At 42.8% G+C, this 26,571-nt stretch overlaps 1 protein-coding gene across 2 annotated transcripts in view; it reads right to left on the bottom strand.

The window, feature by feature from the left end:
- Positions 1-4,329: 4,329 nt before the first annotated feature.
- Positions 4,330-26,571, bottom strand: part of CACNG7 (calcium voltage-gated channel auxiliary subunit gamma 7) — a 46,347-nt gene continuing 24,105 nt past the window's right edge. The window contains exons 4-6 of one of the 2 annotated variants that reach the window (XM_026677587.2): positions 19,565-19,705; positions 14,764-14,909; positions 4,330-4,772 (exon numbers count right to left, since the gene is read on the bottom strand). In XM_026677587.2, coding sequence (XP_026533372.1) covers positions 4,515-4,772; positions 14,764-14,909; positions 19,565-19,705 — 545 coding nt within the window. In that variant the 3' untranslated portion in view covers positions 4,330-4,514. The remainder of the gene's footprint in view (positions 4,773-14,763; positions 14,910-19,564; positions 19,706-26,571) is intronic. The other variant, XM_087947922.1, reaches the window with a different exon arrangement.

Consider the following 26,571-nt stretch of genomic DNA (forward strand, 5'->3'; position numbering starts at 1 on the left):
AGATGTTTCCATAATTCCTACCACAGTCCCATTCCCCCACCCAAAGATTAGAATGTCTTATAGTATCATTATATACAGCCATGAAAATGCAGTGGTTCACTTTGGGTTGATCGCTGCCTCTCTGCCCAGCCTACTTCACAGGATTGTTGCCGGGAAGCACGAGGGGAGATTGTTTGTGTTTGTTTTTGTAAACAAATGCAGGGAAGAGGAAGACTTATTTGAACCAGGTACACCCTCTTGCAATAGAGCAAGTTTAGCAACTCCTTCTTCACTTTGCAAAAGCTGGGGTGAAGAAGGAAATGGCAAATAAAACACCTGGAGAGATGCCCTTGAGCGAGGACAAGGAAAAAGCACGTGCACGAAGTAGATCTTGTGCTGGATTGTGATCTCCAACGCAGTACCTGAAGGTGAACTCAGCTGCATTTGATGCCGACACAGCAGGAAGGGAAGACATGCCCAGGAGGAGGGGGGAAGGGAGTGGTGGTGATGGGGAGATTCAGAAAGCTCTTTTTGTGCCAGATCTGAGTCAGCAGCATTTTTCTTCCTCTCCCTTTCAAAGCCATTCAGAGGGATCCGATGCTCTTTTATCTTTCACAAATCCTTGTTCTTCATACTTCTACAGTGTCTGTGCACAATGGCCCATTCGTTTGTTCAACTGCCTTCCAATGCAGTTGATCGCATTGGCTTCAAACTGGTTTAAAAAAAAGGAGCGGGATGGTCTTTGCTTCTTTGCAAATGTAGGGAAACTTCTGTATTTGGGAATGGCCTCTGTTTCCATTAGAACATCTGATCCAACCCTCAACCCTCAGAAAATAGATGGACTTCCCAGAATTCCCCAGCCAGCCAGGGAATTCTGGGTGTTGAAATTCACACATCTTAAAGTTGCCAAGGTTGAAAAACGTTGATTTATCTCTTGTAAAATAGGTATGGATGAGCCATTTAATCCAATAAGGATTGCTTTCTCATTCCTTATTTAAAAAAATGGAACATTCCTCCCCTCCTTTGCTTGTACGATGGGCCAGAAAAATAGGCTGATGCGGAAAAAAATCACTAAGGAAAAATGCTGGCCTTTGGCTTACAGAAGATGTATGCATAGGGCAGGGATTAAAGTAAAGGTAGACCTCGACTTAACAACCATTTGTTTAGTGACCATTCAAACTTACAATGGCCCTGAAAGAAAATGACTTATGACCATTTTTCACACTTATGACCATTGTAGCATCCCCATGGTCATGTGATCAGAGTTTGAATGCTTAGCAATTGGCATGTATTTATGACAGTCTAGGTAGAGGCAGATATTTCTTTCCGCACTGGCGACAGGAAGGGCATCCAGCCATTCAAACACTCTGCTAGCTCCATTCAGTTGCCCAGGCTCCACCCCACAAGGGATTAGGAGGTTGTTAAAAGAAGATGATGATGGTGATGACAGTCATAAATACATCCCCACAGTCCCAGGGTCGTGGGATTCCCTTTTAGACCTTCTGACAAGAAAAGTCAACGGGGAAGCCAGATTCACTTAACAACTGGGTGACTAATTTAACAACTGCAATGATTCACTTAACAAGAAAGGTAGGTTGTAAAATGTGGAAAACTTAACAACTGTCTTGATTTGCATCGGAAATTTTGAGCTCCGTGTGGTTATAATTTGAGGACTACCTGTGTTTCATTTCCATCAAAAGCATTTTATATTTCCACAAAAATAATCCCTTTTGATTTAGCAAGATTCTTCACGTCTTCTACTTTCAGTTTTCGCCTTCACTTTTCCACCCAACGCACTCTATTTTTCTTTCCTTTTTTAAAATCCAGCAATTATATTGGCTTGCTTATCATGGCATTTTCTTCCAAATTTCATTGCGCTTTTCAATACTTGGTTCTTCTTGGCTAAACACTCCATACAGAGGAGTTAGAAAGGAGTAGTTGAATAACAGAGAGAAAGGAGGAACAGGGAAAGGTGTGTGTTTTTAAAATGATAATGGATATATATTAAAACAATGGAATATTATAAAGAATTAAATTAGATCAGGGAAAGGAAAACATGTTTTTTTTTAACACTTAGCATTGGAATCCTTCATAAATGTCTGCACCAGCAATAAAAACTGAAAGAAATTGAAAATTGAAGTTAATTAAAAGAAAGGAAAATGAAAATGCAGTTAATTAAAATTAAGTACGAAGGAGCAGACTCCCCAAAAATATAAATTATTTTAAGAACAAACTAAAATGGAGAAGGCGTAGGCAAATTGAGCAAACCAAAAATGAATAATGTCCAAAATAAAAGGGGAAGTTGAATACTAAATTCTTTCTTCATGAATGTGGGTTTTTCTCTCTTTGTGATTATTATTTTTAATGTAGTTTTCACCTCGCTGGCCATACGTGGCATCAAGATGGAAGGAACCATGACTGAAGAAAGTCTTGTGAAGGAGTATCGATTTGTGGCCAACTATGACCAGGACGCTTAAGATGGAGGTGGCATTTCAGGCATTGATGGCTGGAAGACACTGTTAGTTCCTCACCCCTTTATAATGATGTATTAGTTGTTCTTATTGATGGGGGGAGGGGGGTCCAAATGAAAATGTCTCTTCTAAAAGATCTCTTGAAGAACAACCTGTAGAATCGGTTCTTCACAATACTGAAGAAAATAAAAACGGAGAAACAGCCAGGAAGTTGAGACAGCAAGAAGGCAAATGGTATGAAAAGCTTTGGAGCAATTTTAGATGTTAGATTACTTCCTTCAATGACAGAACAGAGATTACAGGAAAAAATATCCGTGATAGGATTCATCTATTAGCCTGCCATGATTATGCCCTGTTATTTCAAAGGTTTCAAGAACAGGCTTGGAAGCAGTATCAAAAACTTGCCAAAATGGATCGGTTGTGACTCTATAAAAAAAGTGGCTAGTCATTGGTTGACAGAATCTAGAATGGGGATGTCCAACCTTCACAACTTTAATACCGTATCTACAGAATTCTGGGAGTTGAAGTCCACAGGTCTTAAAGTCGCCAAGTTGAACACTCCCATCTAGAAGTTGAGAACGAAGTAGCAAGAACTGAAGTTAGGATTCAGAAAATGACTTGGGTTGCTTCCAGCTACAATGCATTTGTAGTTAAAAAAAAAAGATCGGGGGGAAAAACTTAGAGAAACTGGTTTTTTCCCCCAGAGCTAGATCAGTCTAGCAACAATCTCAGTGCTATGCTTCATTCCAGAATAAAGTTAGTCCTCGACTTGTAACCCTTCATTTAGCCACTGCTTGAAGTTACAACAAGGATTGGAAAAAGTGACTTACGGCCAGTCCTTACTCTTACAACTTTGACAGCAACCCTGAGAGCATTTGGCAATTGGCATGTATTTATGACCGTTGCAGAATCTCAGGGTCATGTGTGATCACCGTTTGCAGATTTCCCTGCCAGATTCCAACAAGCAAAGTTCATAGGGAAAGACAAAGCCACTTAAGGACTATGTAATTCACTAGAAGGATTCCTTTAACAACCATGGCAAAAAAAAGTCATAAAATCGGGCTAAGTCACTTAACAACCACTTGCTTAGCAAGGAAATTCTGGTTTCAGTTGTGGTCATAAGTCGAGGACTACCTGTAAAGGAAAGAAAAATAGCAAGATACTTCATTGGACCAGGCCATTCTCAGTCAAACAAAGATGGTATCTCCCTATATATTATCTGTCATTTCTTACTAACACATGGAAAGATTTATTGTTTGCAGGTGGATAAAGCTGGAGAAATGAGGCTTTTGGGCATGGAGGAAAATAAAATAAGATGCCATTTGCTGTCAGGAAACTAAATACAGTGCCAGTAAGAGTAAAGCAATTATGTGCTGTTTGATAAGTTGGGGGCACTGGACCTTTCCGATCAGGAATTGATTTTTTTTTTAAAAAAAACAAAAAACAAAACAGCATTTGGTACTTCTTCCGCTCGAGATCTGAAAAGCAGAGATGGTTTCACAACCCCATTTTTGTCTAATCTTTGGGGAGAAGGTTGAGGGAAGCATGTTTGGTGAGCTGTTACTTGGTAGTGATTCCAACTCTCTGAGTGACAGGAGAAAACATCTGAGGCAGCATCGCAGAAGTAGAAAACGTGTTCCTTCGTGCCGCTTCTCCCACTGGTATCAAGTGGAGGATCAAGAAGGTAGGGACGGTTGAGGAAGGATTTTCCGTTGGATGGCGGAGCTTCCTGGAAGAAGCCAAAAATAAGAACAGTTTTCCAATATCAGCATCAGCAATTCCATAGGTGGCTTGGAAGACTCCCACTAGCTGGAGAAGAAGAAAGTGGAAGAAAGGGAAAGAGAGAGAGGGGGGAGGGAGGGAGGGGGAGAGAGAGAGAGAGAAGAGAGAGAGAGAGAGAGAGAGAGATGGCATTTATAGCAAAGCAGGTGGTAGAAGGTCTTCAAAAAAGGAAAGAGGTCCCCATTAGTAGGGTAGCCTCAGGGGAAGTTGGGGTGGGTGGGTTGGACAATGTAGTCTACAAGCAAAGGCCAGGCTCCTTGTCCACCATGTTCTGTGGCAGGTCTAGCAAGGTGATGTTGATATGTGCATATGTTCAGGGTACTTGATGGCTGGTGGGTAGTTCTGAGTCATCTGGATGGAAACATCACTGGAGATGTCAGAGGGGCTGCGCCCACGGTGCCACACTTCAGGGTGCAAGAACTGGCCTGAGTAATCAGAACAGTCGCTCAGGCGTGGACGGTAGAAGGCTGGGTGCGGGCGATACATTTCCTCTTCGGCGTAACGTTTGGTGAAGAGGTAGACGGACATCACACCTGCACCCTGCAGAGTAGTGACAGAAGGAAGGGTCGAAATTAGGACACAAATGTCAATCAACACTGTCAAATTATTTAGTAAGGATGTATTACTATTATTCTTCTCATCTTTCCTATTACCTTCCTCCTTTTCTACTTATGACTTCTACTTTATTGCTTGATTTATGTTGATTGCTTATTTAGTATCCTATGACTATCACTAAGCGTTGTATCTTATGATTTATGATGAATATATTTTTATGATGACTATGATCATGATTTATCACTTATAAATTTTATGTACACTGAGAGCATATGCACCGAAGATAAATTCCTTGTGTGTCCAATCACACTTGGCCAATAAAGAATTCTATTCTATTCTATTCTATTCTATTCTATTCTATTCTATTCTGTTCTGTTCTGTTCTGTTCTGTTCTGTTCTGTTCTATTCTATTCTATTCTATTCTATTCTATTCTAATTCTATTCTATAAAAAGATGCAACAGTCAGCCATCGTGCAAGGCACAATACCAGATAGGCACCACCAATATTAGTAACTCTGAATAGGACACCTTCAGATGGGAGAGCTATGATGGGAGAATGATCATGCAGCCTTGGGATGCTGAAACCATCATAAATGCATGCTGGTTGCCAAGTACCTCAATTTTGATCCTGTGACTGTGTGAGGGTGCTATAATGGTTGTAAGTGTGAGGACTGGTCATAAGTCACCTTTTTCGGTGCTGCTGTAACTTCAAACAGCCACTAAATGATGGTTGTCTGCCTCTCCCAGGTCCTCGGGAAGGACTTGGTAGGTGGATAAAAATGCAATTCCTGTTAAAACACCTGATTGACAGTGTGACCAACCACTAATAATAATAATATTTCTCAGAGAAGCACACTGAGACTTGCAAGATCCTGTTTTTATAGTTGTTCTAATAAAATTAGTTTTAGGTTTTATTTTGTATTTGTTCCTTAGTCTGGTCTGCCTTACTGGACTCTCATTGGCAGCTCTAGGTTGGATCTCCTCCTCTCACTCCGTTGGGGATCTCTCAAGTTAAAATAGTATGAAATGAAGAACTACGTGGGAAGACAACAAGCAGAAAGAGCCCCAGGGCAGATTCTGCCATGATTGTGCAAATCACTAGATCCTGAGGAACAGAACTGATGGTGGTTAGTTCCTAAAGCAATCATTCTTTGAGCAGGTTGGTGTGTGTGCATGTGGGAGGTGGGCATTGAGAAGTGATTGAAACAGACCGGTTGAAGGAAACTGGCAAAGAAGCAACAAAGGGCAGTTCAGCATCCTTCATTATTGGACATTATATGGAGAAGAAGCAGAAATGTTGTGGTTTGCCGGCAGCAGGTGTGGACGGCTGAGGTCTCGGAGGACAAGGACTCAGATGAGGGGCCTGCGTATGATGCAGGGATGGAGCCAGGACCATCAGGGAGTGGAATGCTGCCTTCAGAGATTGTGGAGGCTGGCAACAGAAATGAAGAGGTCCCTGAGGAGCCTGTGCTCAGTGCACGTGTGCGCAGGGCTGCTCGAAGGAAAGAGCAGCTGCAGCAGCACGGGCGACTCGGGAGTAAGGCTGCAAGGTAATGGCCCCTCCCTTATGAGATAAAAGCCAGCTGAGAAACCGGGGTTCTTTGCAGGAAGCAAAGAAGTTTTTGCATTCAAGCCTGCTGGACATTCGGAATATGATGTTGATGTTTGGAGACTCTTTGTGTTTGAAATATTTCTTAGCAATTTTATCTAGTGTTCTTGGCAGCCTTGCACAATTTGGCAAGGCTCGTTCTTATTAGAGACAATTAGTTTAAAACAGCCTTTTAACTGTGAAGGAACGGAATTCGTAAAGAATCATTAAAAGATTTTGCTGTTACCTCTGTTTCGTGTTTGTTTCCTTGGAACAAGGTTTGGGTCAGAACAAGAAGTGCTGCATCTTATAGTAAATATATCTTTCAGAATACTGTTAAAAGTAGTGAAAATTATTTTTCTTCTCCCTGAAATGAAACGGCAGGGTTATGCTGACCTCTCTTCTATCTTGTTTGAAGCCTGGAGACACTCTGGTATCAGAAAAAATAAGTGTGTGTGTGTGTGTGTGTGTGTGTGTTTGTGTGTGCAGGGGGAAGGAAGGTTGGAAGTAAAATGTATGAAAAGAGGGACAGATATGGCCACTGTTGTGACTAGAGTGAACAAGTGGGCTTTGCCAACATTAGCAAAACATACTTATGATCATCCCCCATAACAGGTCAGCAGGTTCTGCCTTCAAGGTAATGGGTAATGAATAGATGTTATCTACACAGGTAGTCCTTGACTTACAACCATTCGTTTAGTAAATCATTCAAAGTTACAACAGCACTGGAAAAAAATGACTTATGGCCATTTTTCACATATACGACCCTTGCGGCATTCCCATGGTCACGTGAATCAAAATTCAGACGCTTGGCAACTGACTCATATTTATGACGGTTGCAGTGTCCCAGAGTCATGTGATCACCTTTTGCGACCTTCTGACAAACAAAGTCAATGGGGGAAACCAGATTCACTTAACAACCGTGTTTCTAATTTAATTGTGGCAAGAGAGGTCATTAAATGGGGGGGGGGACTCACTTAACACCTGTCTCACTTAGCAACAGAAATTTTGAGCTTAATTATGATCATAAGTTGAGGACTTCCTATATACTGTTAAAATTCTCCTGTTTGTCTGTAACCTTTAATTAGCCTGAACGATGCTTCATAGTGCAAACATTTTTGAATCCGGGTGCCCCAAATCTGCTAACTTAAGTACAAAATCCAAGACTCATTACTCCCACATAATTAAAATTTCAAAGATATTCACACTAGTTAGGGGACTGGAGTCTAAAAGTTATAAAGAATAGTTGCTGGGATTGGTTATGTGTTGTTTAATGAAAAGAAGGACAGGGTGTGACATGATAGCAGTCTTCCAATATCTGAGGGTCTGCCCCAAAGAAGAGGGAGTCAGGCTATTCTCCAAAGCACCTGAGGGCAGGACGAGAAGCCATGGGTGGAAACTAATCAAGGAGAGATCCAACTGAAAACTAAAGATAAATTTCCTGACAGTTAGAACAATTAATCAGTGGAACGACCTGCCTCCAGAAGTTGTAAATGCTCCAACACTGGAAGGTTTTAAGAAGAGATTGTCTGAAATGGTATATAGGGTTTCCTGTGTGAGCAGGTGGTTAGACTAGAAGACCTCTAAGGTCCCTTCCAACTGTGTTATTCTTTTATTGTCTTAGTCTAGATGTATTTACAAAGTTAAAGCCGCCACGGCAGCGCTGCGGTTAGTTGTGATCATGTGATCGTGGTTTTCTCCCCCCCCCAATAGTTTTATTAAAGACTATATGATGCAACTGCGAAATAAAGAAATGCATTAAAAATTAAGATTTAAAAAGGGCAGAGAAAAAAGGGGGGAAGGGAAATAGAATATAGAGAAAGAAATTGTGCGATCGTTATTTCCAATGCTCCCTGACAGCTTCCCACAAGGAAGCTTAATGGGGAAGTCGGCAAGAAGCCAGAGGTCGTTCTGCTCCCTCTGTTGTTTTGCCTGCCTGTGGTCATTCTGTTTCTCTCTTTAGGTAAGGGAACATTTTTGAAAGGATGACCCAATGGGTCATGGCTTGTCTTGTATGCCTTAAAGGTACTATTGCTGGATGCTTTTGGAACAAGAGGGAAGCTACTGTTACAGCTACTGTACAGCTAACAATGACTTAATGGGTGGGGACAAGATAAGGACATTGTTTGGCCAAAGAGGAAAATTGTCAGAATATGATTTTTCTGTAATGAACATAATTTGTCCTACACAGGCAGCCTCTGGGAGACATAAAGTAGCATTAAGAAGAGAGATTACAGCAGACGGTGTCAGGCAGAAGACTCCTTTAAGCCTGAGACATCCTTGTGAAGACAACCCTGACTTTTCCAACCCCCTTGAAATGCAAAAAAAAAAAAAAAAGGTATTCCAAGCAATCAGCTTAACTTGTTCTATGGGAGAAACGGAATGGAGTCTTGCAAAATTAGTGCAATAAAACAAACAGACGTCAGCATGGCACTTGTTCTTGGGTTTATAAAGATTCTCAGTCATCATGATGGGTCCCAAAGGTGCTTTTTCAGGAGGCAACTGGACTTTCTTGATATTTCTTTGAGGATATTTTGCTTCTCATCCAAGAAGCTTCTTCAGCTCTGACTGGATGGTGTGGAATGGAAGGATTTATACTCCTTGGAGACAGCTGGTCATTTGCATCCTTTTAGAGGGTCATTGAGCCCACTTGGAGGTTTATCTGTATCCTCAGGGACCAGGTCACCTGAGTGGTTCTGATGGTTCATCAAATAACCAGTTGTCTGCAAGGAATATAAATCCTTCCCTTCTACACCATCCAGTCAGAGCTGAAGAAGCTTCTTGGATGAGAAGCGAAATGTCTTCAAAGAAAAAACAAGAAAGTACAGTTTCCTCCTGAAAAAGCACCTTTGGGACCCTCGTTCTTGGATTGCCTGCCTTTGTAGAGGATTACAAGAGGTCCTCAATTTAGGACTGTAATAGGAGTCTACCCATCATGGTCTTAAATCATGCTGGCCGTAAAATGGGTTACCCACATGACTGGCCAGATTTTATGATCTTTTCTGCAGCAGTCGTTAAGTAAACACTGCAGTCATTAATTGAACCAGTAGTTTTCCATGGGCTAGTTTTGCTGAAAGTCAGATGTAACATGCCAGTTTTTGGCAAAGACATTGCAAAATATGGTCATGTGACCACAGGATGCTATGAGTGGCCATGAATATTGGCCAGTGATTGAGTACCCAACATGCAGTCACGTGATAACAGGGGGACGGACAGCTGTCAGAACTTCAAAACCAGATCTTACCCCCAACCCAGAAGGCCCATTGAAACCGTGAACAATCAGTCATGACTGGTCATAAGAGTAGCTGTACTACCCTTCCTCTGAAAAAGAAGAATGAGGGACACAGAAATCGGGACATAAAGGACCATGTTATTTTCTGCAAAGGTGATCTCCTTGTTCACATTTTAAACACCCTGATGCCCATAAACATCAATGCAAAAACCCAAGATTTGTATAGGTCAGGGGATGTCAAACTCGTGTTGTCACGGTGGTGTTCCATGACGTGTTAGGATTTTTTGCCCCCTTTGCTAAACCGGGCGTGGGCATGGCCAGCGCATGACGCATCAGCCCACAGGCTGGGAGTTTGACAGCCCTGGTATAGGTAGTCCTCGGCTTACAGCTTACAATAATTACAATAGCACAGAAAAAAGTGACTTATGACAAGTTTTCACACTTACAGCTGTTATGACAGCCCCCACATGGTCAAGTGATTAAGATTCATATATTTGACAATTGATTCATATTTACGACAGTTACTGTGTCCTGGGGGTCATATGATCCTCTTTTGTGACCTTCTTAAAAGCAAAGTCAACGGGAAAGCCAGATTCACTTAACAACTGGGTTACTAACTTAACAACTGCAATGATTCACTTAATAAATAGGGCAGTAAAGGTCATAAATGGAGCAAAATTCATTTAACAACCATCTCACTTCGCAACAGAAATTTTAGGCTTCATTGGGGTCGTAAGTCGAGGACTATCTGTATTTAACCAGTAGGGGGCAAAAGGATTCACTCTATGAAACCATCCTTAGAAATAAAGTTCTAACATTGTCCTCATTTTGTGCTAAACCTTTTTTTTAAAAAAAATCTCGCTAATAATTTTCAAGCTAACATTTTAATGCTCAAAGTTCATACAGTTTGAAGGAAATATCCAGATGATATCAATATCTTTTGGTGCTCAAAACATAGTTTTTCTTCTTTTTATTTGCTTTGGTTTGAACAGGAATAACTGGGATAGGCAAAAACTGACATATTTTGTGGTATGAAATTTGGCAGCTTTCCTCACCAATAACAGAAATTGAAGGTATCAAATCAAGTCACTCAAGAATCAAATCAATCAGCAGTGAAAACCTCCCAGTTTCCTTTCTTAAAACATCGAAATTATTGCGACCACCGCGGATTCCCACTGTCAGACATATATGCCTTTTTGAAATACATTTCTTCATTTCCTTCCTCTGTCACTCATGCCTTAAGTTACATCATTCAATGACTGCAATGCGCTCTATATGGGGCTACCCTTGAAGACTATCTGGAAGCTGCATCTAGACCATAATGCAGTGATCTGTATATTTCTGGATGCCCTGCGGTTCATCCATGTTACAGGCTACAGGTAGTCCTGTGGATCATGTAACGATGGGGATGTTGAAATGGTCTTAATTATAAGGATTGGTCATAAGTAACCGTTTTCAATGCCACTGTAACTTCATGAGTGGCCGTAAGTTGAGGATTACTCATACAGTATTGCTGTGTGAGCTGCCCTGCCTACAAGTTGTTTTTCAGGTGCAATTCAAGGTGCCGGTGATCAACCTTAAAGCTCTATGTAGCACAGGGCCAGGTCATCTGCAGAACCACTTATCCCTGCGAGTATCTGCCTGTCCCACTAGGTCAGTGATGGCGAACCTTTTCGGCACCGAGTGCCAAAAAGATCATACGGAAATGTCACGCACACATACACTTGTCAGGACCACGCTCCGGAAAAACTGAACTTCCAGGTTCTAGCGCGCATGGGCACCTGACAATCAGCTAGCCAGAAACCCGGAAGACAAACAGGCAAGGCCGTGTGTGCCAGGCAACATGGCTTCGCGTGCCACTTTGAGCACGTGTGCCATAGGTTCGCCATCACAGCACTAGGTTAATCAGGGTGGATATGCTCTAGTTCCCTTCCTTTAGATGCTGTCACCTGACGGGACCTCAAAAGTGCACCTTCCCTAGATCTGCTCCAGGCTTTTGGAACAGTCTCCTACTTGAAATTCATTCCAGGAATCCCTGTAAGAAGACCTGGCTCTTTCCTAATATTTAAGGGGCTGCCACAGATAAGACAGGAGTCAAGCTATTCTCCAAAGCATCTGAGGGCAGGACAAGAAGCAATGGATAGAATCTAATCAAGGAGAAAAACAACCTGGAACTAAGGAGAAATTTACTGTCAGAATATTATTTTACTGTTTATTTATTGATTAGCCCTTGGACCAAATCAGACAGTTAGAAAAATTAATCAGCGGAAGAGCTTGCCTTTAGAAGTTGTAGTTGCTGCAACACCGGAGGTTTTTAAGAAGAGATTGGGCAACCATTTGTCTGAAATGATACCTAAGGTTTCCTGCTCAAGCAAGGGTTAGATTAAAAGACCTCCAAGGTCCCTTCTACAAGGGACACGGTGGCTCAGTGGCTAAGACGCTGAGTTTGTCGATCAGAAAGGTTGGCAGTTTGGCGGTTCGAATTCCTAGCACCGCGTAATGGAGTGAGCTCCCGTTACTTGTCCCAGCTTCTGCCAACCTAGCAGTTCAAAAGCATGTAAAAATGCAAGTAGAAAAATAGGGACCACTTTGGTGGGAAGGTAACAGCGTTCCGTGTGCCCTCGGCATTTAGTCATGCCGGCCACATGGCCACGGAGACGTCTTTGGACAGCGCTGGCTCTTCGGCTTTGTAACGGAGGTGAGCACTGACCCCTAGAGCCGGAAATGACTAGCACGTATGTGCGAGGGGAAACTTTACCTTTACTTTTCAAGGTCCCCTCTAACTCTGTTATTTTGTTCTTCCAAACATTGGGCTAGTATTTGCTCTATTTTACTTTGTTACTTTTATAGGTAGTCTTCAACTTCCAACCATTTATTTAGTGACTGTTCAAAGTTACAATGGCACTGAAAAAAAATGACATGACCATTGCAGCATCCCCGTGGTCATGGGATCAAAATTCAGATGCTTGGCAACTGGTTCGTATTTATGATGGTTGCAATGTCCCAGGATCACATGATCACCTTCTGCAACCTTCTGACAAGAGAAATCAATAGGGAAGCCGGATTCACTTAACAACCGTGTTACTAACTTAACAACTGCAGGGATTCACTTACCAACTGTGGCAAGAAAAATCATAAAATGGGGCAAATGTCTCACTTAGCAACAGAAATTTGGGGCTCAATTGTGGTCATAAGACAAGGACTACCTCTATTGTTTGTTATAAGCCACTTTGGATTGCTATGTGAGATAGGCAGCCTCATAAGTTTTGTAAATCAATTTAAACACTTTTGGCTGCACTTTTAAAAATTACTCTGCATCCATTTCTCTGTGCACTTATCAGGCTCAGCATTTAAAGGTATTATTCTTTCTCTGAGGAAAATTGAGCAATCAACTTACAAGATTAAACAAAAATACAGGTTTGTACAAATTAAAAGTTAAAAGGCGTCTGCCCATCCTAGTCATAAATCCTGGCAATCTTAAAGTGGCTCATATGACCAATCCAATTTTCCAACCTTTTTTATGGTGATTGTTAAGTGAATATCATAATCATTAAGTAAACCAATGGTTCCCCCTATGGGCTAGTTTTATTGGAAACCGGAAGCAAATGCCAGGGTTTTGGCAAAAACATTGTAAAATGTGGCCAGTGACCATGGGATTCCGTAAATACAGTCCAGTTGTCAAGTGCCTAAAATGCAGCAGTGGCTGCCAGAACTTCAGAACCAGGGGTGGTGCATTGTAACTTCAAATGGTCACAAAGCAATTGGCCATAAGTTAGGAATACCTGTATCTCCATAGCTACCATTTCTCTCGGAAGGAATGGCAACAGCAACAACAATAACAACAACAACAACAACAACAACAAGCTGAGGATAACAGGAACTCATTTCATCTCATCACAAGCTACCCACTGTAATGTCCAGGATGCTACAAACTTGCCTGAAATGAACCAGGCATTTTTCTCTGTATGTTGTGCTCCACAAGCCAGAAGAGGAACAACAATGCAATGGTGCGATGCAAGTGAAGACTTGCTTGTGGACCTATCATTGGCCTCAAAGTGACTGTGGCAGGAGAGAGTGACTTAAGACATGGGGTTCATTTCAGAGTCCAGAGGTCAGATTCTAAAAGGCTGTCTAGCACTGATTGGAAATCCTTCTTGTTGCAGTTCAAATGTGGAGATAGTTGGCAGCTACCTCACACGAGGCTTTTCCAACCATCTGGTAGGTACAGGAAGCAAGCAATTCCTTCTGCTCTGACCCTAAGCCTGGAAAGTGCTATTTAAGGCACTCTGGATACATCAGGGGTGGGATTCTACCAGTTTGGACCGGTTCAGGTGAACTGGATGTTAAAGTTACCGCTGGTTTGCCGAACCAGTATTTCAACCGATCGGCTGGCCCCGCCCCTTTCACCCCTCGCCTCCCAGGAGTCTCTACGTGGCCCATTTTCAATGCAGGGTCCATGCAGAGGTTCTGGGAGGGTGGAAAATGGGCCTTCTGGAAGTCTGGAAACAATCCAGAGGCCTAGGGAGGCTGATTTCACCCTCCCGGAGGCCTGTGGGAAGCATCTGGACCCTCAGGAGGGTGAAAAATGGCCTTCCCTGAAAAACTGGACATCGCAAAACGGGCCTATTTCTGGTGGACCTCCAGAGGCTGAGGGAGGCTGTTTTCGTCCTCCCAGAGGCCCGGGGAAGGCCTTTGGACCCTTGGGAGGGCAAAAATGGCCTCCCTTGGGCTCTGGAGGACCGCCGGAAGCCAAAAACAGGAAGTTCTGGTAGGCACCGCACATCATGGCCAAGCCCACCCAGCAACTGGTCAGCGAACTGGTTTCTGGGATTTTTGAATCCCACCCCTGGGATACACCCATTGCAGTGAGCCATGATTTTTTTAAAATCACACTTTGACAACTGAACTTTTCCCCTCTCTTATAGTGCATAGAATCATCCAAGTAGTATGCTGATATAACAACAGTGCGGACAAGCTAAAGTGAGGGACTTTAGAAAATATTATAAGTCACAATGGCAAATGCCCTGGCACATAGTTCATTGTGTTCATACAAACCAAACTAATTACATTTTGACTCAGCAATAAAATATGAAGAGAAGTCTAACAACAAGTGGTGTGCCTACTGGAATCGAAAGGTTTTGTGTTCTCTTCTGTACCTCTTTGAGCAAGAAAGAAGAGGCAGCAAATGCAAAGGACCATCCATAGCGATACTGGAAATACTGCTCCGAGCCACTGGGACGGTTCATCACTTCGTCATTGATGCTGGAGATGTACAGGACCAAGCCCACCACCAGGGACAGCCCTGAAGAAGAGCAGAAAAGACAAAAGTTGGGATTTGGAGAAGAAACACGTTAAAAGGGGCTGTTATCTCACTTCTACCAACTTCCAGGTTAAGTCTAAGGGTGGTGGTTTGTGTAGAAGCCTCACTTGGGGTTGAGTCGTGGTCCAATCTCTGCAACTGTTCCTTAACCAACCACAGGTCTTTCATGTTTAGCTTTGTGGGAAGATTGAGTCAAGTGTGGTGGCCTAGAGGTGGAGCTTTCACCTCACAATCAGGAGGCTGTGAGTTTGAGCCTAGGTAGAGGCTAATATTTGGAGTAGACTCTCCTGCTCAAGCAGGGAGTTGGATTAGATGACCTCTAAGGTCCCTTCCAACTCTGTTATTCTATGTTAATATCCTTGGCAGATAATGCTCCCGGCTCCCATCCCCATTATTTATATTCCTCTCAATGAGGATAACTTTTGCCCTGGATCACAATGGTGCTCCCGAACTGTAGGCTGGATGCTGTCCTCAAAAAATGGCCAAAGAGCCACTGAAAATCAAGGGCGCTTCCTGTTTCTTGCACAGCCTCAAACTCAGTTGTATTTCTTGGCCAAGATGGCATGTAGTATAGAAACACAGCAGAGGTGGTCTTCAGCAGGTTCTGACCAGTTCTGGAGAACCGGTAGCGGAAATTTTGAGTAGTTCAGAGAACCGGCCAATGCCATCTCTGACTGGCCCCGCCTCCATCTATTCTCTGCCTCCCATTGAGTCCCAGCTGATCGGCTGGGTCTTCTTTTGTTGCCCTGCACAGGAGAACGGAGCTGGAAAGCAGGTTAGTGGGGTGGGGAGGGAATGGGGGTTTTGCGGTATCCTTCCCCTACCACACCCACTAAGCCACACCATACCCTCCAAGCCACGCCCACAGAACCGGTAGTAAAAAAAAAATTGAATCCCACCACTGAAACACATATACAGATGGCACAATGACAGGGCAGGGCAGCAAGACAAATTTGTGAAGCAGTTTTATGGATTTCTACCACTTTCTCTTCCATATCAACATTGCACTGTAAGAGTTAGTGTTAAAATTACTCCTGGCGATGTCTTGAAACTACTGATCTTGAGCATCCCTTGGTACTCCTGCGCCAGAGAAGCGCAATTTGAACTTGCTGCTTCTTTCCTGACATTCTTCACAGGGCTACACTTTAGGTCCTGTTGTCTTAGGGTCCATATTCAGGGGTGCCAGCCAGCTAGTTCTAGAGGCAATATCCCACAGATATTTTTTTTCCCAAAAGGCAACTGAACTTATTTGTTTTTGTTTTGTTTGAAAACGTTTTGCTTCTCACCCAAGAAGCTTCTTCAGTACTAACTGAACTGAGTTAGAACTGGAGAAGCTACTTGGATGAGAAGCGAATGTTTTCAACCAAAAAGGCACCTGTGGGACAACCATGACCAGGATGACTGAATGAGAATCTCCATGGATATCTAGAGGCAATGCTGCTTATTTCTGCTTGCCCTTTCCTCTTGCATCTGGCATAGATGTTACCTAGACGTATGAAAAGAATAGAATATAGTACTTTATTTGGCTGTGTGATTAGACATATAAGGAATTTGTCTCCAGTACAGAAGTTCTCAATGTACATGCAAAGCAACAGAATAATAATAATCATAATATGATACCAATAAGAGGGAATAGTAGAGAAGATGAGAAGGATAATAATAATAATAATACAGCCATTCAAAATGGGTAAATATACTTAGACATAAAATAATACTGTGAGGTTTAGGTGTTCAGTGGAGTGAGGGCACGATGGGAAAAACCATCCCTGACTCTAGTTGTTTTGGCATACAATGTCCTATATAGCACTGTCCTGAGGAGAGAAGTTGAAACAGTTTATGTCCAGGATGTGAAGCGTCTGTAGATATCTTCTCGACCCTCCTTCTGACCTGCACAATATATAGGTCTTCTATAGAAGGCAGGCTGATTGCAGTTCTTTTTCCTGTAGTTTTGGCTATCCTAAAAGAACGAACCAACTAACCTAAAAGAACGATTCTAGCTATCCTAAAATAAAACGGTAGCCATTTTCTTCTCTCTCTCTCTCTCTCTCTCTCTCCCGCTCTCCCTCCCTCCCTCCTGATGATTGCAATTCCTGCCAAATAGTTTGTGTGAGGAATCAATATGACCTGGAACTGGAGGAAATAAGAAGGACTGAACTGGTGCCCACCAGAATTGCCAATTGATGCTGGGTTAATTTCAATATTTTGGGCTCTAGGCATTGTCATCCAGGAAATTCTGCTTGGAGTGGTGGGGAAATCCTGTTTTTCCCCCCAAAGGGATTTCTTCCCTCTATAGGGTGCCGTCCAGAGACTAAGTTCAGCATGAACAACTAGGTAGTAGAGAAGAGTTGAACATCCCCACACCACCCCTGTGCCTGTCAATTGTTTAGGTTGCTTTTGAATACAGGTTTAATGCTCTTCTAGCTAAGCACTAAATTCATATTCAACATTAGCTTGAACCAAGAGCTGACAGCTAGAAGGTATTGGCTGAGTTGTGAAGTATCAGACAGTAAGGAAGCAAGAGATGGCTTGTGCACTCTTCTCTGTTGTGCACTGATCAGCTGTCATAAGTACAAACTTATCCAAGCTTATCCAGATCTTCCAAGACAGGATACTTGATGATTAGACAACCTCTTCTTCTACCATCTCCACCAGCCCAGTGGGACAGATGTTTAAGCCCATGAACCAGCATCTTCCCAACCCACAGCAATGCTGCAACTCAGATTTATATCGACAAAAGCAGCAGAGCTTGAAATAAGATGAACAATGAACTGTTGCGTGATAACAGTGGGAGGAAAAATAGCAAATTTCCTCCCACCAAACACCCAACATGCACCAGCGGCTAAGAGCTTAGTCCTAAAATCTTGCATTTCCACAAATATTGGTAGATCTTGCTGAATGATCCCCAGTGGAATCTGCAGTTCCATCGCTAAACAACACGAATGTTCAACAAGACGTCTTGTGATCACAATGAGATTGCGTCATCACTTCCATCAGGGTCGTTAAGTGAGGCATCACATGACCATAACTTATTATTTTACTGCCAGGTTCGACATTGATCTTCCCTGTTAGAAACCAGCTGTGAACGCCAAAATGGCAATCATGTGACTGCAGGACATTGATTACAAGCACCCAAATCTCAATCCTGTGGTCCCAGGGATGCTGTGATCATCGCAATCATGTTACTTTTCCAGCGCTATCATAACTTTGAACAGTCACTAAACAGGGCCAATTATTAAATGAGTAATACCTCCAGAATCTTTTGAACTCCTAGAATCCTCAGTTAATACGACCCAGGGCATGATTTTCACAGATTTTCTACCCTGTCTGCAGACCCTATACTCCCTCTGGGACCTTGGAGCTGATTTTAAGGGAGTATGGGCATCATACATAAAGTTAAACAAGTAGAAAGGATTTCCTAACCCTCTTCCATTAAGAAGATAAGATAAGATAACCTTTATTGTCACTTTTTTCTGTAAGCATACTGGCACATATTAGAAATGAAATTCGGATGCCTGTTGGGGATCAGGGGTGGTGCAGGATTGCAGGAGGTGAGTCGGAAAGCCTCTGCGCCTGCTCAAAGTGCTTGTTCGGTGCGTGCGCACATGCACAAAACGCACCCACCAAGCCACACCCACTGAACCAGTGGTAATTTTTTTTTTTTTGAAATGCACCACTGACACATTCCCATATGTGCCCACACATATGCATATGTTATAAATTTACATACACATATATATTAACTAGTTTTCATTTTATTAATGGCAAGGCAAATCTGGATCCTATCCATAGATGTTTACTCATTTATTTACCAAATTAGCATGCTAATGTTTTTGTTCAAAACCAAACATTTAGAGTAGTTTATGTGACCCCAGGGTAGAATCTAAAGTTTCTGTCCTCTCTTTTACTCATTTTTTTATATTTAAAATGTAAGTTATTGATTTCCGTATTTGTATCGGTCTTGGATCTGACACCACTTACTGATCACCATCTGTTTTGCTTTGTGGCGTTGAAGCCTCCTTGAGGTCACCCATTTTAAACCAAATGCCCATGACACTGGGGCTCTCTAAACTTGGCAACTTTAAGACTTGTGACACGGTGGCTAAAGAATTCTGGGAACTGGTCCACAAGTCTTGGTTGCCAAGTCTGGAGATTCCTGCAATAGATCAGTGTTTCTCAATCTTGGGAACTTTCAGTTGGTTGAGGACTCTTCAGAAGGAAAGTCTATCTGGAACGGAAGAAAATTTTTTCTGAGAGTGAGAACAATCGGTCAATAGAACAGCTTGTTATTGGACACTGTGGGTGCTCCATCACTGGAGGTTTTCAAGAAAATATTAGACAACCCTTTGGCGAGGATGGTATAAGGTCTCCTACCTTGGCACGGACTTAGACTAGAAGAACTGCAAGGTCCTTTCCAATCCTATGATACTTTAAGATGTTTGGAGCTCAACTCAAAGTTGAACTCAACTGGGAGTTGAAGTCCACGCTTCTTATAAATTGGAAACACTACGCTAAGATCTTCGCATTGTAAATTCCCACTCTTGGTCTTCAACTCAGAATTGTTTCTGCTATTACAATCGGCTCAGAGCTAGCAAATCAATCTCCCTTAGTAAGAACAGCCCCAGCTTCTGAATCCTTACCAGAAAGGATGAAGAAGATGCCTGAAACGAAAGCCAGGATGGTTCTCTGTGGGCGGATGTGTCCAATATTGCTAATGACAAAGGCTGTGAAGACCAGGAAGAGGCTGACCATGGGAAAGGGGGTGGCTGTGCGAATGGTCTCTGCCAGGAGAAAGCGGGTAAGAGAAAAAAGAAAGAGGGGGGAAAAGTTAAATTTGAGTCCATCCCTAGACTTGCGCTCAGAGTTATTTCACATTAAGGCTTAGACCAGAGGGGTCCCACCCATGAGGTGGCTTAAGAGCATACACAGTAATCTTTTCCTTCATTGGTAAATAACTAGCAGGCAATGGATGGAAACTAATCAAGGAGAGAAGCAACCTAGAACTAAGAAGAAATTTCCTTAACAGTGAGAACAATAAACCAACGGAACAGCTTGCATTCAGAAATTGTGGGGGATTCATCACTGGAGGCTTTTAAGAAGAGACTGGACAGCCACTTGTCTGAAATGGTATATACAAGGGTCTCCTGCTTGAGCAAGCGGTTGGATTAAAAGAACTTCAAGGTACCTTCCAACTCTATTATTCTATATTCTGATTGAATCTGTACTTTATTGATCCATCCCTGTGAATAAGTTTAGCAGGCTCCCTATTTAAATCTGACACCTCTTTCTAAAACCAACCTGCCCATATTTAAAAGGTAGGGAATGGCCTCAGAATTTTGTTAGGGTCAACCACAATGCTTTTTATTCCCTTGCAGTTTGAATCCGTTCTTTCCGTAAGGAGAGGAAAATCCCAAATGAATCATAAGAACTCCCAGATTCTGTCACAGTGAAGTAACTGAGCCAAAATGTTTTTAAACTTAACCCGAATCAACTCGCTCTCACCTCAGGGTTAGTAAAATGCTTATTCTGGAAAAAACTGTGCAACATATCTCAGCTGTTTCTGAAGTGACACTGATGACTACAAAAAGAAGGGTGTGATGATGAAAAGGGCTAGAAAACTTGATAGCAGAACTCAGAAGGATATTATAAAGATTTGAAGTCCAATCCTAGAGCTTAAATAATAAATGAAGGTGTACATAGCATCTTCTTATGGAACAAGGTCACAGTATTAAATATATCTCATCACAGTCAAGTGAGTCAAAGCCTACTGTAACTTGAAGCACTGTCCTTACTGCAATTTTGAGCACAAAATGCATAGTGTACATCTTCCATGCGTATATGCTACAATAGAAAACATCAATCTTTTGCATATCATCTACACCACAGAAACATCGCACTGACTGATAGATTCCCATCCATTCAGTTTGTTAAGTTTGGAGACAGCATGCAGTAATGTGTATATTATTTCATTTAATCTTTAAAATCTATGACCAAAATAGCTTTTGCAAGTAAAAATACAGATTTTGCACCATAAAAAGGAATGTAACCCTCAATATAGATGGATGGATGGCAGAATGATTGCTAATTAAAGATCGTTGGTTAGTTAGTTGATGATAGGTAGATAGAGACAGACAGACAGACAGACAGACAGACAGATATGCATGTATACACATCCACACAAACACTGAGAGGTAGTGTGGTCCAGTAGTTAAGACACCAGACTAGAAAGCAGGAGACACTGAGTTCAAGTTCTTCCTTAGCCATGAAAGCCAGCTGGATGATCTTGGGCCAGTCACTCTCAACTGAACCCACCTCATAGGATTGTTGTTGGAAAAATAGGAGGGATTGGATATGCTTGCTGTCTTAGATTGTTGCAAAACTAAGAAAGGCGGTGCAGAAATACATACATACACGAATACATGCATACACGGATGCATGCATAATGTATATACATACATATAAGTGTGTGTGTGTATTTGTGCATGTGTACGTGTCTTAAGCCTTATTGAGGTCTTGGTTACTTCCATTAGCAAAGCATAAACCAGGGGAAGCCAGGACTATTATAACTTTGCAGTGACATAGAAGAGAGACAGTTGGGGGTAATTGTTAAGGCACCAAGCACACAACCAAGAGGCCATGTGTTCTAGTCCCCACCTTAAGCCTGAAGCCACCTGGGTAACCTTGGACAAGTCTCTCTCACTCAGCCCTAAGTAGGAGGCAATGACAAACCACTTCTGAAATAACTTGCCAAGAAAACTGCAGAAACTGGTTCAGGCAGTTGCCAGGAGTCAGCGCTCACTCACAGGCACTCCCCCCCCTCCCCAAAGGGGGCATGTAAATGTGTCATATTGTAAAACAGCATAAACACCTCTGATTATCTGCCTTTGTTCTAATCCTAGAACTATATTTATATTCACTCTCTTGTTTAAATATAATCATACCTGGATCCTAGTCTAACAATTCACTGCCCTATTCAACTTGATTTCATTACTCTGTCTGAAATTCCGCCCCTCCCCCAAAAAAATACCCCACAAAGTTTCCTAGGACACAAAATTGGGATAAACACTACATTTCTATCATTCCGTTCAAGCTTTGTATTTGTGGAATCCTATTTCTAATAAAGTGACATAATTCACGATTTTCAGTTGTTCCTCAGTGTTCCCTGCTGGCGGCTGGACGTTTTATTAGTTCCTTTTATAATCGAATAGGCTGATTTGGATCCTGCACCTCTGAGCAATTGCATAGAAGCTATTTGGGAGAGTGCAGCTTTTCTGACCTCTGCAGGGCAAATTCTATCCACCCGTGTTCGTGCTTGAATTAATAATGCAAGAGCTCCCTCAAGCTCTGGATTCAACGACTTTCCTCATCAAGATAACCTGGACTGTCAGTTTGAAGAAGATTTGAGGGGAGGCCGAGTGAAGCAAAGTAGACCCCAAATTCCCAAGTCTTCCGAGTTGCCTGAGAAGCCAGAGGAACACAGTCAATCACTAACTTCTACACGACTGCCAAGAGAATGACATGGATGTGTCCTGCTGTATAGTCAGCAAGAGCTGAATGTGACTTTGCTATTAATTTTAGGGAGCTGGTTATAGCACCTTTCTCAATCTATGCCCCGATCAAAATATTGGACAACTCTCCTAAGCCACCCTGGTCGAAGACAACTCTAACACACACAGCAAAACGAGGTATTAGTCTGATGAAATGGGGGTAAGATATATATTAGATTTTGTTCCTATCTCAGCAGCCCATCACCTTATTTTATATATTATGCAGGGGTGGGCTTCAATATTTTTAGCAAAGGGTTCTCAGCCCGGTTGCTGGGAGGGCGTGGCCATGATGGGCGTGGCCTAGTCGGCCTCCTGCACCACGGCGAAGGAGGGCGTTTTTGCCCTCTCTGGGTTCCGGAGGCTTTCTTCGACCCTCTGGGAGGGCTAAAATCGCTTCCCTGGGCTCTGGAGGCTCTCTGGAAGCCGGAACAGGTCCATTTCCGGCCTTCCCGAACTTCCGGGAGGCCCGTATTTTGCCCTCCCCAAGCCTTCACACGCACCCTGCGCTTACCTGCATCCAAAACGGGCCACGTGGGGACTCCTGGGAGGGGAAGGGTGGGCGGGGCCAGGCAGAAGTGGGATTTGGGGGGGTCTCCGAACTGCACAGAATCTTATCTAGGGGCTCTCCTGAACCCCTGTGAACCCCCAGCAGCCCCCACCCCTGGTATTATGGTGTGGAAGAGGAATATAATGTTAGTTTTTTTAATGCTGTACAGTTTTGAGTAAGGGGAGGAGGAGGAGGAGGAGGAGGAGGAGAAGGAGGTGGTTTGCCAGTACAAGTAGTCTTTGACTTACAACAGCTCATTTAGTCATCATTCAAAGTTACGACACTGAAAGAAGTGAATTATGATTATTTTTCACGCTTATGATCATTGCAGCATCTTCATGATCATGTAATTTACATTCAGATGCTTGACAACTGGTTCATATTTATGACGGTTACAATGTCCCGGGGTCATGTGATCCCCTTTTGTGACCTTATGACAAACAAAGTCAATGGAAAAGCCAGATTCACTTAACAACCGTGTAACTAATTTAAGAACTGCAGTGATTCACTTAAGAAATGTGGCAAGAAAAGCCATAAAATGGGGCGAAACTCATTTAACAAATTAATCACTTAGCAACATATTGCGCTCGTAAGTCAAGGACTACCTGTATGGCTCTGCTCCGTGCACTGCTAGTTTGGTATTGGTTGCCTGTAATACAAACTAGTTAGAGTCATCTTATAAAACCACATTCCCTGTTCTGAGTTCTGCAGTATTCAAACAAGGTCAAGCTACATGCATTAATATTTGGGGCAAAGTGCACCCTCTCAGAAAGTGAAATATATTATTCTGAATGTATCTCCTTGCAAGAATTCACTGTGCATAGTAGCCATATATATATATATAAATATGGAAGCACGTTTCTAGTCCTTTCCCTATTGTCCTTATTTTCTTGCCCCAGCCCCAGCCCTTTCGAATTGTGATCCCTCACTATGACAATAATAGTCTCTCTGCTAGCACTGATGATTTTACCTATTTGGGTAATGAAATGTCTGCAAGAAAACCACCAAGCTCAGAGGGCACCAAGGACCCTGTTCCATACTAGCAGGCTTGTAGGCCTGCATTCCTATTGGTCCGGAAGAGCCGGGCCGTGATTGGACAATATAAAGCAATCCTGATTGGTTCGCATAGGGGTTGCCGCGATTGGGTAAAACCAAGCGCGGCAAGACTTAACAGACCCCACAGTTCAATCATGGGCTACAAATATTATCTTCTGTTAGTAGCATTATATCTTCTGACCGGCAGGTGACAACAAGTGGCTTCTCTAGGATGGGGGCTAGGTTAGTACTTGGGTGGGAGGACCAATAGGGAACATTACAGGTCTAGAGTAAACTGAGAAATGGACTCATATCCCAGAAGAAGACAGTGGCCAATCATTTTAGTATTGCTGCCAAGAAATCTGAAATCAAGCGATATGCGTGTCTGTTCCCACCTCCCCAGAGGCATCATAGCAGAAGGCCTGCTGATCAAACAGGCACTGAGCTGGGGAAAATTGATCTCGGCTACAGGAATCACATCACACGAGGCCATCAGTCAACCTTTCCTATCTCTTCTCCATTCCATTAATCATTTCTTGTGCTGATAGATAGAGGATTCTGGGTATGGCCGAGTATAAAAAAAGAATATATAAAACCGGGAAAGCAGGTTTGATAGCTGCCGGTAACATCTCCTCTCCAATACATTCCACTCATTCCTTTTCACTTGTTTAAGATTTCTTCTCCCTCATTCTGATACAAACATCCTGCGTGCCTTCACTTCCTGCTTAAAATCCATCCTCAGTGTGCTTTTTGCCTCCATAGCCGGGTTTTCCCTTTCTGTGTGGAACTACACAAGAGTTTGCTGCTAATAAAATGACATTTCTGTTAACTGTCCTGTTTGTCCTTGCTGGAATTTCTGCTTGGGACAGCACTAATAATGAGCTGCATAATTCTTTCTACTCTCTGCATGCCAGGATTGCACCATTTTCTGACCGGCGCTGGCTGCTGGGAGCACGAAATATATTTTTTTTCCCCCAGGTTAAAGTATAAGAGTGAAGTAGTTCCTTATTTTATCCAGCAGAGGGGGTAGGAATAAATATATTCATATTTCTCTCTCACAGATACGTACACACAGAAACATACACACTCTCTTAGAGTGTAGGGCTACAGCATCTGTAGCAAAAAGTGAGAAAATTATTTGATGGCAGCGATGATGGCAATGGACGCTGTGAGACACGACAGACTCTAAACTCATTATTGCCATCTAATGTCTATCTGGATTTGTGCAAAAGAGATATGGCAGCCCCACTTGCTCCTAACTCAGTGATGGCTAACCTTTTCAGCTTGGTGTGTCGAAAATCGGGGAAAAGTGTAGCCTTCCTCGGGTCGTGTGTCACTTCAAGAAATATCAATAATTTGGTTTATGACGGACTGGGCTGGGGTGATCACACAGGGCTGTGAAACTCATCTCCCTGGTCTCAGGGCTGCAGGTGCAGGATGTGGGGATCGGAAGGCCACCTTACAGGGTTGTGAACCTCATGGATCTCCTTTCCTCCTGTAGCGTTCCTGAGGTAATGAAACTGACAAACCTCAGTTTATGGCGGTTAAAACTGGTTCTCTGCTGCAAAGATCTTGCGGCAGCGGTGACACCACGCCTCCACGCAACAAGCAGGGAGCAGGGATTGGAGCAGAGCACAGGCAGCCTCTAAATGTGCAGGTTTTCCCCACACCAACAGGCGTGTCAGTCAAAGTGCCTCGGCGTGTCATGAGTGACACGCGTGTCATAGGTTAGCCATCACTGTCCTAACTGCTGCCATGGAGATCTTTTCTTTCTTACCAAATTCCCACAAAATTACTTTAATCTCAATCTCGGTGACTGCTCTGAAGGAGTGTGTTTTTTTCCACTCTTATGCCAGTTGCAATCCATGGCACTTTCAAAATCTTGTTGTGCATTTCTTTGGCACAACTAGATAAGCCACAGGTAAGTTATCCACAGGTATTCTCAGGTAGTATTCTGCCTTTTCTCCTTGGGATAAAAAGAGGTGCCATGGCCTACAACCCTCCAAAAACTGGGACTATGAATTTCGCTCTGCAGATTCTCCCCTCACCAATCATCTGTCTTTCCAGCTCTCTCTAAGCAGTTTTCAGAGTCAGGATATTGCCCACAAACAATCTGGGTCTTCATTTTACTGACCTCAGAAGGATGGAAGGCTGAGTCAACCTTGAGCTGGTGAGGTTCGAACTGCTATCGGCAGGATTAGCCTGCAATACTGCATTCTAACCACTGCGCCACCATGGCTTTTTCTTCTGCTTATTAGGACATTAAGCTGACCGTTCTTCAGAAGAGGCTAAATTCATTAGCAAAGCAGACCTTCCAAACAGCTGTTCTCCATTATACCTAGGTGTATCCTATCTGGTCTGCAGAGCTCTGAATGATTGCTGGATGGCAGCCAAGAGACAGGAATCCTTAAGCTTTAGCTGCCATCTTTACCAGTAGTCCTTGCATAGCGACCGTTCACTTAGCAACTATTCAAAGTTATGACAGCACTGAAAAAAAAATGACTTACAAGTGATCCTC

Source organism: Notechis scutatus, chromosome Z (genome assembly GCF_049901735.1).
Source record: "Notechis scutatus isolate UNSWTSFEM ecotype Mainland chromosome Z, rNotScu1.2, whole genome shotgun sequence".
NCBI classification, from domain to species: domain Eukaryota; kingdom Metazoa; phylum Chordata; class Lepidosauria; order Squamata; family Elapidae; genus Notechis; species Notechis scutatus.